The sequence below is a fragment of the Vitis riparia genome, chromosome 7 (assembly GCF_004353265.1).
Source record: "Vitis riparia cultivar Riparia Gloire de Montpellier isolate 1030 chromosome 7, EGFV_Vit.rip_1.0, whole genome shotgun sequence".
Lineage (NCBI taxonomy): Eukaryota > Viridiplantae > Streptophyta > Magnoliopsida > Vitales > Vitaceae > Vitis > Vitis riparia.
Genome location: NC_048437.1, coordinates 6,348,110 through 6,360,106, shown reverse-complemented (window position 1 = coordinate 6,360,106; position 11,997 = coordinate 6,348,110). Strand labels below are relative to the sequence as shown.

General features: G+C 33.7%; 1 protein-coding gene across 4 annotated transcripts; it reads left to right on the top strand.

The window, feature by feature from the left end:
- The first annotated feature begins 4,097 nt into the window (after window positions 1-4,097).
- LOC117918841 (serine hydroxymethyltransferase, mitochondrial) lies at window positions 4,098-11,670 on the top strand. Of its 4 annotated transcripts, none has more exons than XM_034835773.1 (16): window positions 4,098-4,326; window positions 4,519-4,569; window positions 4,672-4,758; window positions 5,177-5,298; window positions 5,471-5,547; window positions 5,991-6,115; window positions 6,436-6,528; window positions 7,725-7,817; window positions 7,930-8,127; window positions 8,294-8,398; window positions 9,153-9,218; window positions 9,389-9,466; window positions 9,728-9,839; window positions 9,915-10,025; window positions 10,170-10,319; window positions 11,359-11,670. In XM_034835773.1, the coding sequence occupies exons 1-15, from the start codon at window positions 4,237-4,239 to the stop codon at window positions 10,316-10,318; spliced, it is 1,557 nt and encodes a 518-aa protein (XP_034691664.1). In that variant the 5' UTR covers window positions 4,098-4,236; the 3' UTR covers window position 10,319; window positions 11,359-11,670. The 4 variants fall into 4 exon arrangements, with proteins under 4 accessions (XP_034691664.1, XP_034691663.1, XP_034691662.1 ...); XM_034835772.1 differs by having other exon boundaries at window positions 10,170-10,323; XM_034835771.1 differs by having other exon boundaries at window positions 4,099-4,326; window positions 11,364-11,670.
- The last annotated feature ends 327 nt before the right edge of the window (window positions 11,671-11,997 follow it).

The window sequence follows — 11,997 nt, the reverse complement described above, 5'->3', positions numbered from 1 at the left end:
GCGTCGTATTGAAACGTCAAAGGTTTTGACCCATATATGCTCTTGCCTTCTCTCATTATCCTCTTTATGATGTTTCTGAGTCTCTGGCTTCGGTTGCCACGGCTGCAAATGCGGAGGCGTGAGTAGTCTTCGTGGCCGTGGAAGCACGGAGACGACGGTATGCAGCCGGAGAAGTGTGAGGAGCCGCGGTGAGCGGTGAGATCTCTCTCCATTGGAAAGATGAGCATAAAATTTGAAGGGGTTCTGTAGATGAATCCAATAATTGTGTGGGAGGGGAGGAGGTTGATTGTCTTTATATTATAGACAATGGTGTAGAGTATAGTGTGGACCTTTCTGTATGTGGGGTTTGTTTTGTAGGATTCATTGTATGTTTTCAGTGGTGTTTTGATGTCATCTGAGCCTGGTTAGTTGAAACATATGGGTTATTAAAGTCACGGCCGAAAGCGAATCTGTGTACTTCTTTTTAATTTAAAAAGTAGTAGGATTCCAATAATTTAAAAAAATTAAAATAGAGTGTGTTTGGTAATTATTTTGTAGAATGATTTTATGTTATGTAAAAAAAAAAAAAAAAACATGCTTAGTAGTAAAATAAAGTTGTGTTTTCTTATAAATAAATAAAAAATAAAAAAAAGGTGTTTTTTAGATACTATAAAAATTGTTTTTAAAACATATTTAAAAATATTTTAGGTTTCCAAAGAAAATTTTATTTTATAAAATATTATAAAACAGTTTTCAAAAACTATTTTTTAAAATAGCCATCAAACAAATCTTATATTTCTTAATTTTGTTTTTAAAACAAGGAATATTTTTCAAAACATTACTTTTATTTATAATCTCAAAGAGTTATTATAAATTTTAGGAAAAGTTTAACCTAGTAAAAAAATATCTATCAAACTTTTCATCTTGAAAATATATAATAAAATTTAAATCATTCAACGAGATATAAATAATAAATAAATGTATAAAAAGAAAAAAAACGAGATTAACAAAAAATTCAAAATTAACATCAAAAAAGTCTAATTGATCACACTGTTCATTGTATCCCAAATCGATATTTTACATTTATGGCGTGGATGATAAAAGGATAGACTTAAATAAATTATCTATAAACATCGGAATAAGATTAGTCCCAATGCATTTAGCCTTAATATTTTGTATAATGAACTAAATGTGAACAATTGTTTATGCCAAACTTTGAGGCCAAAAGGCTACAAATCTTTTGATGTGATGAAGCAAAAGGTTGGCATTATAATTAACCTTGAGTTTTGTTAGGTGAGATGGTGGATAAATTATTGAAAATTTAATATAAGCTCGACTTTTTCTAGTTTTAATCAAGGAAGGTAAGAATATTGGTTTGGTGTAAAACACCCTGCTCTCCCTCCATCATTCCAATTGATTAAACCGCTTGGCTGTTGAAGAAGATTAATTATAGCACTTATGTCAGGCCCCTTTCAGTACGTCTGATGAGGAAAGAAAAAAATAAAAATTAAAAATTAAAAGCCTAAAGTCCAAAGAAAATGATATCATGGGTGGATGTGGGATGATGGTTGGAGGACATGGCATGTGGTGATTTATGATTTATCACATTCAATGATTCAAAATCTCCAATTAGGATGGTTGATTTTCAATCATTTGGTTTGAAGACTTGTGATGATCTGATGAAAGGAATCCAAGGATGGGTCAGGTCAGATCCGGGAAGACGATAAGTAGGAGATGGAAGTGGGGACACCCTGTGGGTGGAGCCAAATGTTGTTATGTCAGAAATGGCAGTCATCTCTGTTTTTTAGCTCTTCCCCCCGCAAAATTATTGGTAGGAGGACAGGCAGTCTCAGTCCCCACAGGTTCTGGTGAGATGGTGGAGGTTTGGTTGTACCAGAATCACACCCATTAGTCTATAACAATTCCAACTAATTCTTCCACTTTCTCTTTTGTTTTTGCGCGCTTCCTTGCTTTTCAAAATTTGTTTTTATTTTTCTGTTTTGGAATTTGAATCCTATCTCATTTTTTTATTGAGAGTTTATTAATCTCCCATTCACTCTGTCCATGGAAGCTTGTATTTCAAGTCTTATGTTTCAAAAGTCTACGTGGAAGTGATTATTTTTAATTAAATATTTAAGGACAAAAATCTGTTTTAAAATTATAGAAATTAAAAATAAGAATAAAAAAGAAATAAAATTGAATATGACCAAAACTCAATATCATACCAAAAATATCCAAATGTAATATTTCTAACAAATGTAATAATTTTTAAAAATAATTTAACAAAAAATAATAATTATTCTTTCACGAAAATTTTTATATCCATGTTTTTAGTACATATACTAAAATAATATATTTGTAATAAAAATATATAATTTATGATTTTATTATTTATATTTTACTAAAAAATATTTATTTTTAAAATTTATTTACAATTATAAAATTATTTTCCTTTTTAATAAGATTTTGAGTTCAATTTAATTAATTTCATATCTATCGAATTTACAATGTTTTTAAAAAATCAAAATAATTTTTTTTTTAAATAATGTATCCAAACTATTTTTAAGTTAAAAAAAATAGTATTTAAAAACAAGTATAAAAAACACAATCAAATCGGTCTATTTTTAAAAATTACTTATCTAAATTGTTTTTAAGTTTTTTAAAACAAGTATATAAAACACAATTCGAATCCTTTTAAAAGTGATTTTCAAACTATAAGAAGGATTTTTATAAATATTAAGTAATTGGTCTACACTCTTCAAAATTAAAATTATTTTCAAATAATTCTAAAAAAAGCTTTTAATATTTCAAACGCTTAGAAATAATTCGTTTAATAAATATTTTTAAATATTATAAACTCTTCTTAGAATAAAAATCAAACTCAATCCAGATCAACTGAATAATTTTGTCACGTGTACAATGATTCTTCTTTCCGAAGACTTCACTCATCTTCGAAAACACATTATGCACCAATGTGCTTTATGTCAAGCTCGCAATTATTACTTGTACATGTGTTGTGTTTGCTTCCCTAGTACATGCACATACCATGATGCCAATTGCCAGCCACTAACTCATGTTCATAGAATGCCCCTCTCACCTCCAAATAAAAAAAATGTACAATAAGTGAACTATTGCGTCAAGATAAAATTATGTCAATCTTAATACGACTGATTTTAGGCATAAATTTTATAATAAGATATTTTTATTAAAAAAAAAGGAAGGTTTAAAAAATTTATTGTTTTTAAATATTAAATCTCATATGATATTTAGAAGATAATTTGGTCAAAAATTCTTGAATTTTGATTGGTTTAGTTTTCTAGTTACTTGGAAATTCTATCATTCTAAACATTTCCTTCTACTAAAAATAGAATATAAAAATTGAAAAGAAAATTCTCTTTCATAAATTTGTGCTACCGCCAAGCCCGAAACCAAAACTTTGTGAATTAGAACTGTCTGGATTATAAAAATGGACTGTCACCCATGTATGGGTTACAAAGCCCAGTATGTCTATAACCTTTGATGAGGCCCATGAGGGTCCAATGGGCCTAAGATATAAATTGTGGATTTGCGCAAGAAAGGGACACCACGTTTGGAAGAGGGATCAAAGGATTGAGTGGCCAGATCTGTCTCATAAACAAATTGGATCCTATCTATGGGACTCGCTTTTGTGGCTAAGAAATGGAGGTTTTTGGATAGGGCTTTCATGGCTGCATTTGCGTCCATCTACCATTCATCCACACCTCAAAAAAAACCTTTAATTAATAGATTTGCCTTTCAAAATTTATCCCTCAAATATAAAAATATTATTTATAATATTGAAGGTTTTGATTAAATTTCGTAATTTATCTGAAAATTTTCCCACTCCAAGTTTCCAAATTACTCTTTATTACCTACATCCAAATGAGAATTCGGTACATGCGAGGAGAGGGAAGGCGGTTGCCATCAACGGTCCACAAACCAAGGGAGGTAACAGAGCTTGAATCTGCTACGTAGGATACGACTATCCGATTAAATTTGGGTCTGAGCAATTTATACACAAGCCACCTTGATAGAATCAGTCTAATGTTTTGGTGGGACCGTGAATGGCTATTGAAATTAGAAAGCAGTTGGTGGTGGTGAGTCATACCGTTGGCATCCGTCCAAGTCTCGGCACCTCTGAGGTTGGGAGTGAGATAACAAAAACATCAACCACTAAAGACTCACCCAAAACCAGAGAATAACAAAGGGAGAGTTGGAGAGTGAGTGACGAAGAGAGAGATGGCGATGGCAATGGCGCTTCGGAGGCTTTCATCGTCCGTCGACAAGCCCGTTCGTAGCGTCTTCAATGGCGGTTCCATCTATTACATGGTTATTTCTTTCTCATTTCCCTGTTTGGATGCTCAGAAAATACAGGAAAAGACGGAATAGTGGAAGAACTTTGGTGGTTCTAAACTTGTTTATTTATTTTCCTTTTCTTACATTCTTTGAGCATCCGGATTTCTTTGGAAGTGCTTGTTCTGTTTCTGATGATCCATTTTTCGTTTTGGTTTCATTTTCCAGGCATCTTTACCGAATGAAGCTGTATACGAGAAGGAGAAATCTCGTGTTACAGTAAGCGAATTAGTTATTCATTTATTGATTTTTGTCTCTTCTCTCCTGGAATGTTTATTATGTCGTTTCATCTTATTTGTTCTGTTCTGGTATAAATTTCAGTGGCCAAAGCAGTTGAATGCTCCGCTGGGGGTTGTGGATCCTGAAATTGCAGACATTATTGAGCTCGAGAAAGCAAGACAATGGAAGGTGAAATCTCTGTCTCTGTAGATATTTTTTTTCTTTAAACAATACTTTCGAGTTGTAGTGGATTAAATTGTTAAATCGACTGTGAAGGTACAAATGTCTTGACCAGTGGAGTTGCTATTCATGTTTCATTGAACCAGCATTAATCCACGTGGAAGTTATAGAACATGTTAATTTGTGACCTCGTATCACCTTGTTCTGTTTCATTACTGAGAAACTGGAAGAAAATGAAAGAAAGGAAATTATACATTACATCTTTTATCGTTTCAGTTGTTGGAAAATTGAAACAATCATCCAAATATAATATTGTTTGCAGATTTAAGTTGAATTTTTCAGCATAGATTCCTTTTCGGCATCGATTTTGAGTCGGTGCTTTGTGTACAAGTTGATATCCTACTGAATATCTTTTGTGCTTGTAAAGGGACTTGAACTCATACCCTCCGAGAACTTCACTTCTGTGTCAGTTATGCAAGCTGTTGGGTCTATTATGACAAACAAGTACAGCGAAGGATATCCAGGCGCTAGATACTATGGAGGAAATGAGTAAGAAGATATTAATTTCCTTATCATGCTTTTCTTTCATGGTATTTGTAATGTTTATTGGTCATTGTTATCATTTAGCATTATCATATTTATGTAGTCAGTTCCAGTGTTCCTTCTTTTGGATTTCCTGGTTAGTACTGAAGTAGAAAGAGTGAAACCTTTTATCTTTCAGGTACATTGACATGGCAGAATCCTTGTGCCAGAAGCGTGCTTTGGAAGCATTTCGGTTGGATCCTGCAAAATGGGGAGGTAAATACATATGATCATGTATGTCAAGATAGATGCCATCTACATGTTTCAAAGCAATGTTTTTGAAATTCTTTTCTCACCATGAACTGGTTTAAAGTTTTCTGAAAGATATGTAGGCATGTGGATTTATCTGTTTGAGATTCTCTGAAGCCGTACAAGCAACGCTCATTTATGTCCTAAATAATATCAGTTAGATGCGAATATCAGAATATATATGAAGTTAACATCTAGCCTAAAAAGTTACCAATTCTGGTTACTTTTGGGCACTCTGAAAAATTATAAGACTACTTATTTTGATAGGAAAGGAAAAGTTTCCTGCATGGCACCCTTAGTGAAAAAACTTCCATGCGCTGTGTTTTCTCTTCTTCTTTCTCCTTTCCTTTTTTTCAGCATGTAATAGTGTGTCAGCTTTGATAAATGTTTAATCACCCTTGGTTATGCAGTGAACGTGCAGTCTTTATCTGGCTCGCCTGCAAATTTTCAAGTTTACACTGCACTATTAAAAGCTCATGAAAGAATTATGGCACTTGATCTTCCTCATGGTGGACATCTTTCTCATGGCTATCAGGTGCTTATGACTTTCATCTAGAGTTCCCTGCTAGATATATCGGTGCTTTCCATCTTCTCAGGGGCTGTCTATTTTGACTTATTAGCCATGGGAAAAAAATTTTGGCTTAGAAAAATAATTATGTGAGTTTCTGTTTTCAAAGCAAGCTTAATAGCTGCGCAGAGTGTAGTAACTGAATATATATATATTCTCTTTTGGTGTTTGAACTGTCGTCTGGGAGGTTTCTAATATTTGAGGATCTCTCCTTGTTTGTGGTATTATTACTTTGCCTTCTTATGTGCTAGGGACAGTAACCTCCTCATTTCTTTGCTATTGTGCAGACTGACACCAAGAAAATATCTGCAGTGTCTATATTTTTTGAGACAATGCCATATAGATTGAATGAGAGCACTGGCTACATTGACTATGACCAGGTAACTTTCCATTTTGCTTATAGCAGGAGTTCTTTTAGTTCCATCCCTGAGCAAATTTTTACTTAGTTTTTACTATAATATTTTCACACAACTTGTTTAATTGTACTTTTTAGATATGCTAAGGTGGCTTAAATGGTGAAACAGAACTACACTTTGAGAAATGAGTAAACAAGTGAAGTTGAGCTGTGTAGAAAATTGAGATAGCACTCAAACCATTTCTTAAAAGGGTGATGAATCTTGTAGTTACAAAATATGGGGAACTAATATAGCATCACTTTCTGCATTAAGTGTTCTGAGTGGGTTATAAATAGTTTTAGAATTAAAGAATATTAAAAAAAAAAAATTTGAACCAAAAAATATCGCCTTCTGCCCATACAAAGTAGTACAGTTTCTAATGCACCTGCACAGGAAACTTTTAGTATATTACTTTCTCTATATATTTTATGCATATGTCTTCCTGAATTTGTGTATGATATGGATAAATCATTTGAACAATCTATATTGTTTTTCCACTAATTTATGCCTATTTTATTTTATAATGAATTAACTTCTGAATCACAATTAGGGGAATCTTGATTACTGATGAATACCAAAGACTAATTTTTCTCGAAAAAGAACAAAGGAATTCTTGCAATTAATGTTAATGGATCTCTTAAAGGGTTAGACAAATTATATCCCATACACCAGGAGTAATTTATCTGAAAATTTTGCCTGATTGTATCAAATAAATATTCATCTGCATTATAGTTTTGCTATAAAGCTGTGGTGTTGGAATTGCAAGATCCCCAATGAGGTACTTGGAATAAGCATAAAATCCTGGAGTTGGAAATATTTGGTCAAGCATATAATACTTGTGGGACCTTCTTAGCTTTTGATGTGCTTATACATGTGTAAGCTAAAAGTTTTACATGTGTCATCCACAACAGACATGGACTAGTATACAGATTTAATACGATGCAAAAGTGATTTATCCCTTTATGACTTGCATGCTGAAAAATTTTGCACTTTGTTTTTCTCATATGTGTTACCTTCTTGTTATTTAAGTATGTGGATAGATTAGAAATCCTGAATGATGTTGATCCAGCTTTCAGATTTGTCTGCGATTGAGTTGTCCATTTAGATAAGATATGTCTGTCTATTCGTTTATGCATATTTGTTAGTAGAAGCTTGTGTGACTTAATAACTACTAATTGCAGTTGGAAAAAAGTGCCACACTCTTCAGACCAAAACTAATAGTTGCTGGTGCTAGTGCTTATGCCCGTCTCTATGATTATGCACGTATTCGCAAGGTAACTGCAATCACAACAATCATACATCTGAGTTTCTTTTTTTCTCTTTTTTTGGTTTGACCTCATTTGATGGTCTGGAAAGTCCAAGTTACATTTTGAAAGTATTTGACAGGTTTGTGACAAGCAGAAAGCTATCTTGTTGGCAGATATGGCACATATTAGTGGGTTGGTTGCGGCTGGTGTTATCCCATCACCATTTGAGTATGCAGATATAGTGACAACCACAACCCACAAGTCACTCCGTGGACCACGTGGAGCCATGATTTTCTTCAGGAAGGGGGTAAAAGAGGTTAATAAACAAGGGAAAGAGGTGAGTTGTTTTAAGGAAAATATCATTTTATTTTAACCATTTCTCCCTTGACCTAGATACCATACTCCATTACTATTTATTAGGCAAGTGTCTGCTTCTTTTGTTACTGAACTTGAGGTTATATTGTTGGACGTGGAACTAACATTTATACTTTATATATGTGAAGGTTTTGTATGACTATGAAGACAAAATCAATCAGGCTGTCTTTCCTGGACTTCAAGGTGGCCCTCACAATCACACAATTGCTGGCTTAGCTGTTGCATTGAAACAGGTCTGTTCGCTGGCTGGATAATTTTCATATATTAATGCGCATTACATTTTTTTTTTGTGGCAAAAAGGAAAGGGAAGGGGGGGGGGGGGGGGGGGGGGGGGGAATGAAAATCTAATCTGCCATAACCCCAATTTTTGGAGTTGGTTCGAGGTCCTCTTTCCTTCATTTCTTTCCATGTATTGGTTGCAAATTGCAGCAGACATCAAATTGGTCCTCATGTACCCAATTCAATGCTGGTCTACATGCAAGCCAGTTTTTCTTAGATTAGTACAAATTTTTTACCTTTGGTAGGGGATTCATGTAAAGATAAAAATTGGGGGGTTCATGTAAGAATGTAGACAAACATTACATCTTAGGAATATGCTCAAAACCTGGTCTAGCCCAACTGGTTATGTGCGTCATTTTTTGAGTAATAACACACACACACACAATATTGCAATAAAACATATTGAAGGTCTTGGCTCACTCATAAGATGCACAGGATAAGCATAGTCCTGGAAATGCTAAAATGAAGTTACACATTCTAGACTAAGGTCATATTTGGACTAACCTCAAGGAACAACAGGTTCTAGTGTCTTTAAAATATTTGTAATAGTCAAGTAGGGACCATATCCTCTAGGATGATATACCTTATTGCAAAATCACCAATTCCAATATGAAATTTTGCTTTTAAAACATAGTCCTTTTTATGAAATATAAAGGCAATTGCTTTAAAAACTTATCATTCATATTCTCTTATTCTTTACAAATGCAGGCTACTACTTCAGAATACAAAGCTTATCAAGAGCAAGTTCTCTCTAATTGTTCAAAGTTTGCAGAGGTATGGTTATGAGGTGGCAGAACTTGTTGCGGAAGAAAGATTTCATAAATTTTTTTATATTATTCTTATATTCTTAAGCTTTGATAAATTAATATGATGTTCCTTCATCAATGTGTGGGGTACAATTGATTAGTCAATATTTTTTACTGAAACTTTTACCAATTTTGCAGACTTTGATGAAGATGGGTTATGAACTTGTTTCTGGTGGAACTGAGAACCATTTAGTCTTAGTGAATTTGAAGAACAAGGTAAGAGGGGAAACATTAATTCTTCCTTTTGACTAGTTAAGAGGGTATCCATGCTTCAAAACTTTGTTTAGGAAATCTTCTAACATTCCTTATATAACAAACTTGAGATAGCAAATCATGCAAATCAGAGTTTTTGTAAGGCAATTTTCAAGTGCCTGGAAAAATAGATAAGAGTTGTTGGCTCCATTTAATTTATGTGTATCATTTAGCTTTTATTATAAAAAGGAAGAGCCACTATTTCTTATGATTTTCTCTGTTCAGGGTATTGATGGCTCCAGAGTTGAAAAGGTGTTGGAATCTGTTCATATTGCAGCTAACAAAAACACCGTTCCTGGAGATGTGTCGGCCATGGTTCCTGGTGGCATCAGGATGGGTAGAGTTTTTGTTGATCACATGGTGCTTGTGTGATTTTTATTTAAGTTTTACTTGATCCGCTCTCTTGCTTCAGGAACCCCTGCTCTTACTTCTAGAGGATTTGTTGAGGAGGATTTTGTTAAAGTAGCAGAATACTTTGACGCTGCTGTGACCGTGGCAGTGAAGATCAAGGCTGAAACTACAGGTCTTAAAATTCTATAGTATATTTCTCTTGCTTAGTGAGCCAAGAGTCTATCTGATCACCACCACTTTAGCAAATATGTTTGTGACAGCCTCCATGCTTGAATTTACTAATACAAGGTTTCTATGTTTGGTTCTTGCAACCCAGGGACAAAGTTGAAGGACTTCTTGGCCACAATGCAGTCTAGCCCTCACCTCCAATCTGAGATTGCAAAGCTTCGCCATGAGGTGGAGGAGTATGCAAAGCAATTCCCAACAATTGGATTTGAGAAAGAAACCATGAAGTACAAGAACTAATGTAGGTATGCTATTGCCAGATATATGCTTTGACCATCAGTAGTAATGGTTTATGGATTTTAAACAGCTAGAGTAGATGAGCTTGATAAGACAGCAATCACAACCCACAAAGTAATGAATACTTGGGCATGGACTTGGAAACCTCTTATTTGCCAGTATGAATGTGGGTTTGAACTGATCTCATTGCAAAATGGGTTAATTTTCTCAAAGGTTAAAACCCATCTCACACATTTCGCCTTTTTGATTAGTACCTCACACCTCTTTTTGCTCAAATGTGACCCATACAAAGCTTGATTTTCAAATACTATACTACTTACAGTTTAACTAGTGGTTTATGGAATTCTCTGTTTTATCAGGATATTGCTTCATTGGTATTATCAGAATCATATTTATGGGGTAGAAACCTTACAAATTTTCCTCTTGCCTTGAGAAGTATCCTTTACAAAGTTAAGGCTTCAAAAGTTTGTTACCATCAACCATTTGACTGCTGATGTTTCCACACATACATGACAATATCACACTTAAATGCATACATAGGCCATTGGTCTCCATAACTACCCTTGTTGTGTTTAGTTATGCACTTCACAATATATGTGCTTACTAGCTACCTGTGTGAGAATATGCATGGGAAAATTGTTTTAGATGGACAACTCAAAAACAGTCCTCTGGTGTAAATGCTATTTTCTGTTCTAGAATTTAAAATGTGCAACTCATACCATGATAAGGAAAATAATAATCTGTAGTTAGTTTCAAGTCAAATGAACCATTTATAGATCATTTGTGCATTGAGGATGCTAGTTCTCAAACTACTGCAAGACATTTTTTAACAAGGTGGAGTCTCAAGGAGAATTTTTTTTCCCCTAATCAGCATTATGGAGAAGTATCTACCTTTTCTAAAAATACTCATAAAAATGTGGCTGCAGTTTATATTGCTTCTTGTTTGGACCTCCTATTCTGCGGCTTGCAAAGCATGTGATGAACTATTTCTCATTCCAATTTACTATTCTTTTTATTTGAGTGCTGATTATTTAGTTGTGTAGAACAGGCACTTTGAGCATAAGCCAAATGATGTTCCAAGTAAATGCAAGTGAAGGAGGGATGATGCATCTATGAGCTATAGATCAACAATGCAGATGAAGATCTTTTAAATGAATTCAGCAGAACCTTGATATGGATCTTCATTGAAAAGCTGTGTATTTTTATATATACATATTAGCAGGAGGCTCTTTAAAGTTTAAAGCAATAAACTTGTCTTACTTTTGATCTAAGAAAGACAAGTTTTCTTTTTTCACAATGGTGTAAATGGTTACTAACTATGGCTGTGAAATCTCAAATGGATTTCTATTTCCTAACTGGAATAGAATCCGGTGCCGTTTCTTTTTCTGCATCACCACACAAAGAACCTTTATAAATTCTTCTTTTAAAGCAAAAGAAAATCTTACCTTCGCCCCGCGCCCCCCCCCCCCCCCCCCCCCCAAATCGCTAAAATCAGAAACTTCTATATAAAAATAGAACATCTTACACTTAGTTTATGTCTTTAAAAATTAAAAATTTGAAGTGGTAAATTTTTTTTGAGACTTCAATTTTATAAACAATTTTAAAACTATTACTTTTTCAATATAAACTTATGCGATGGTTGTAACTTATTTAAAAGTTACCACTTTTTTATATTTTAAAAA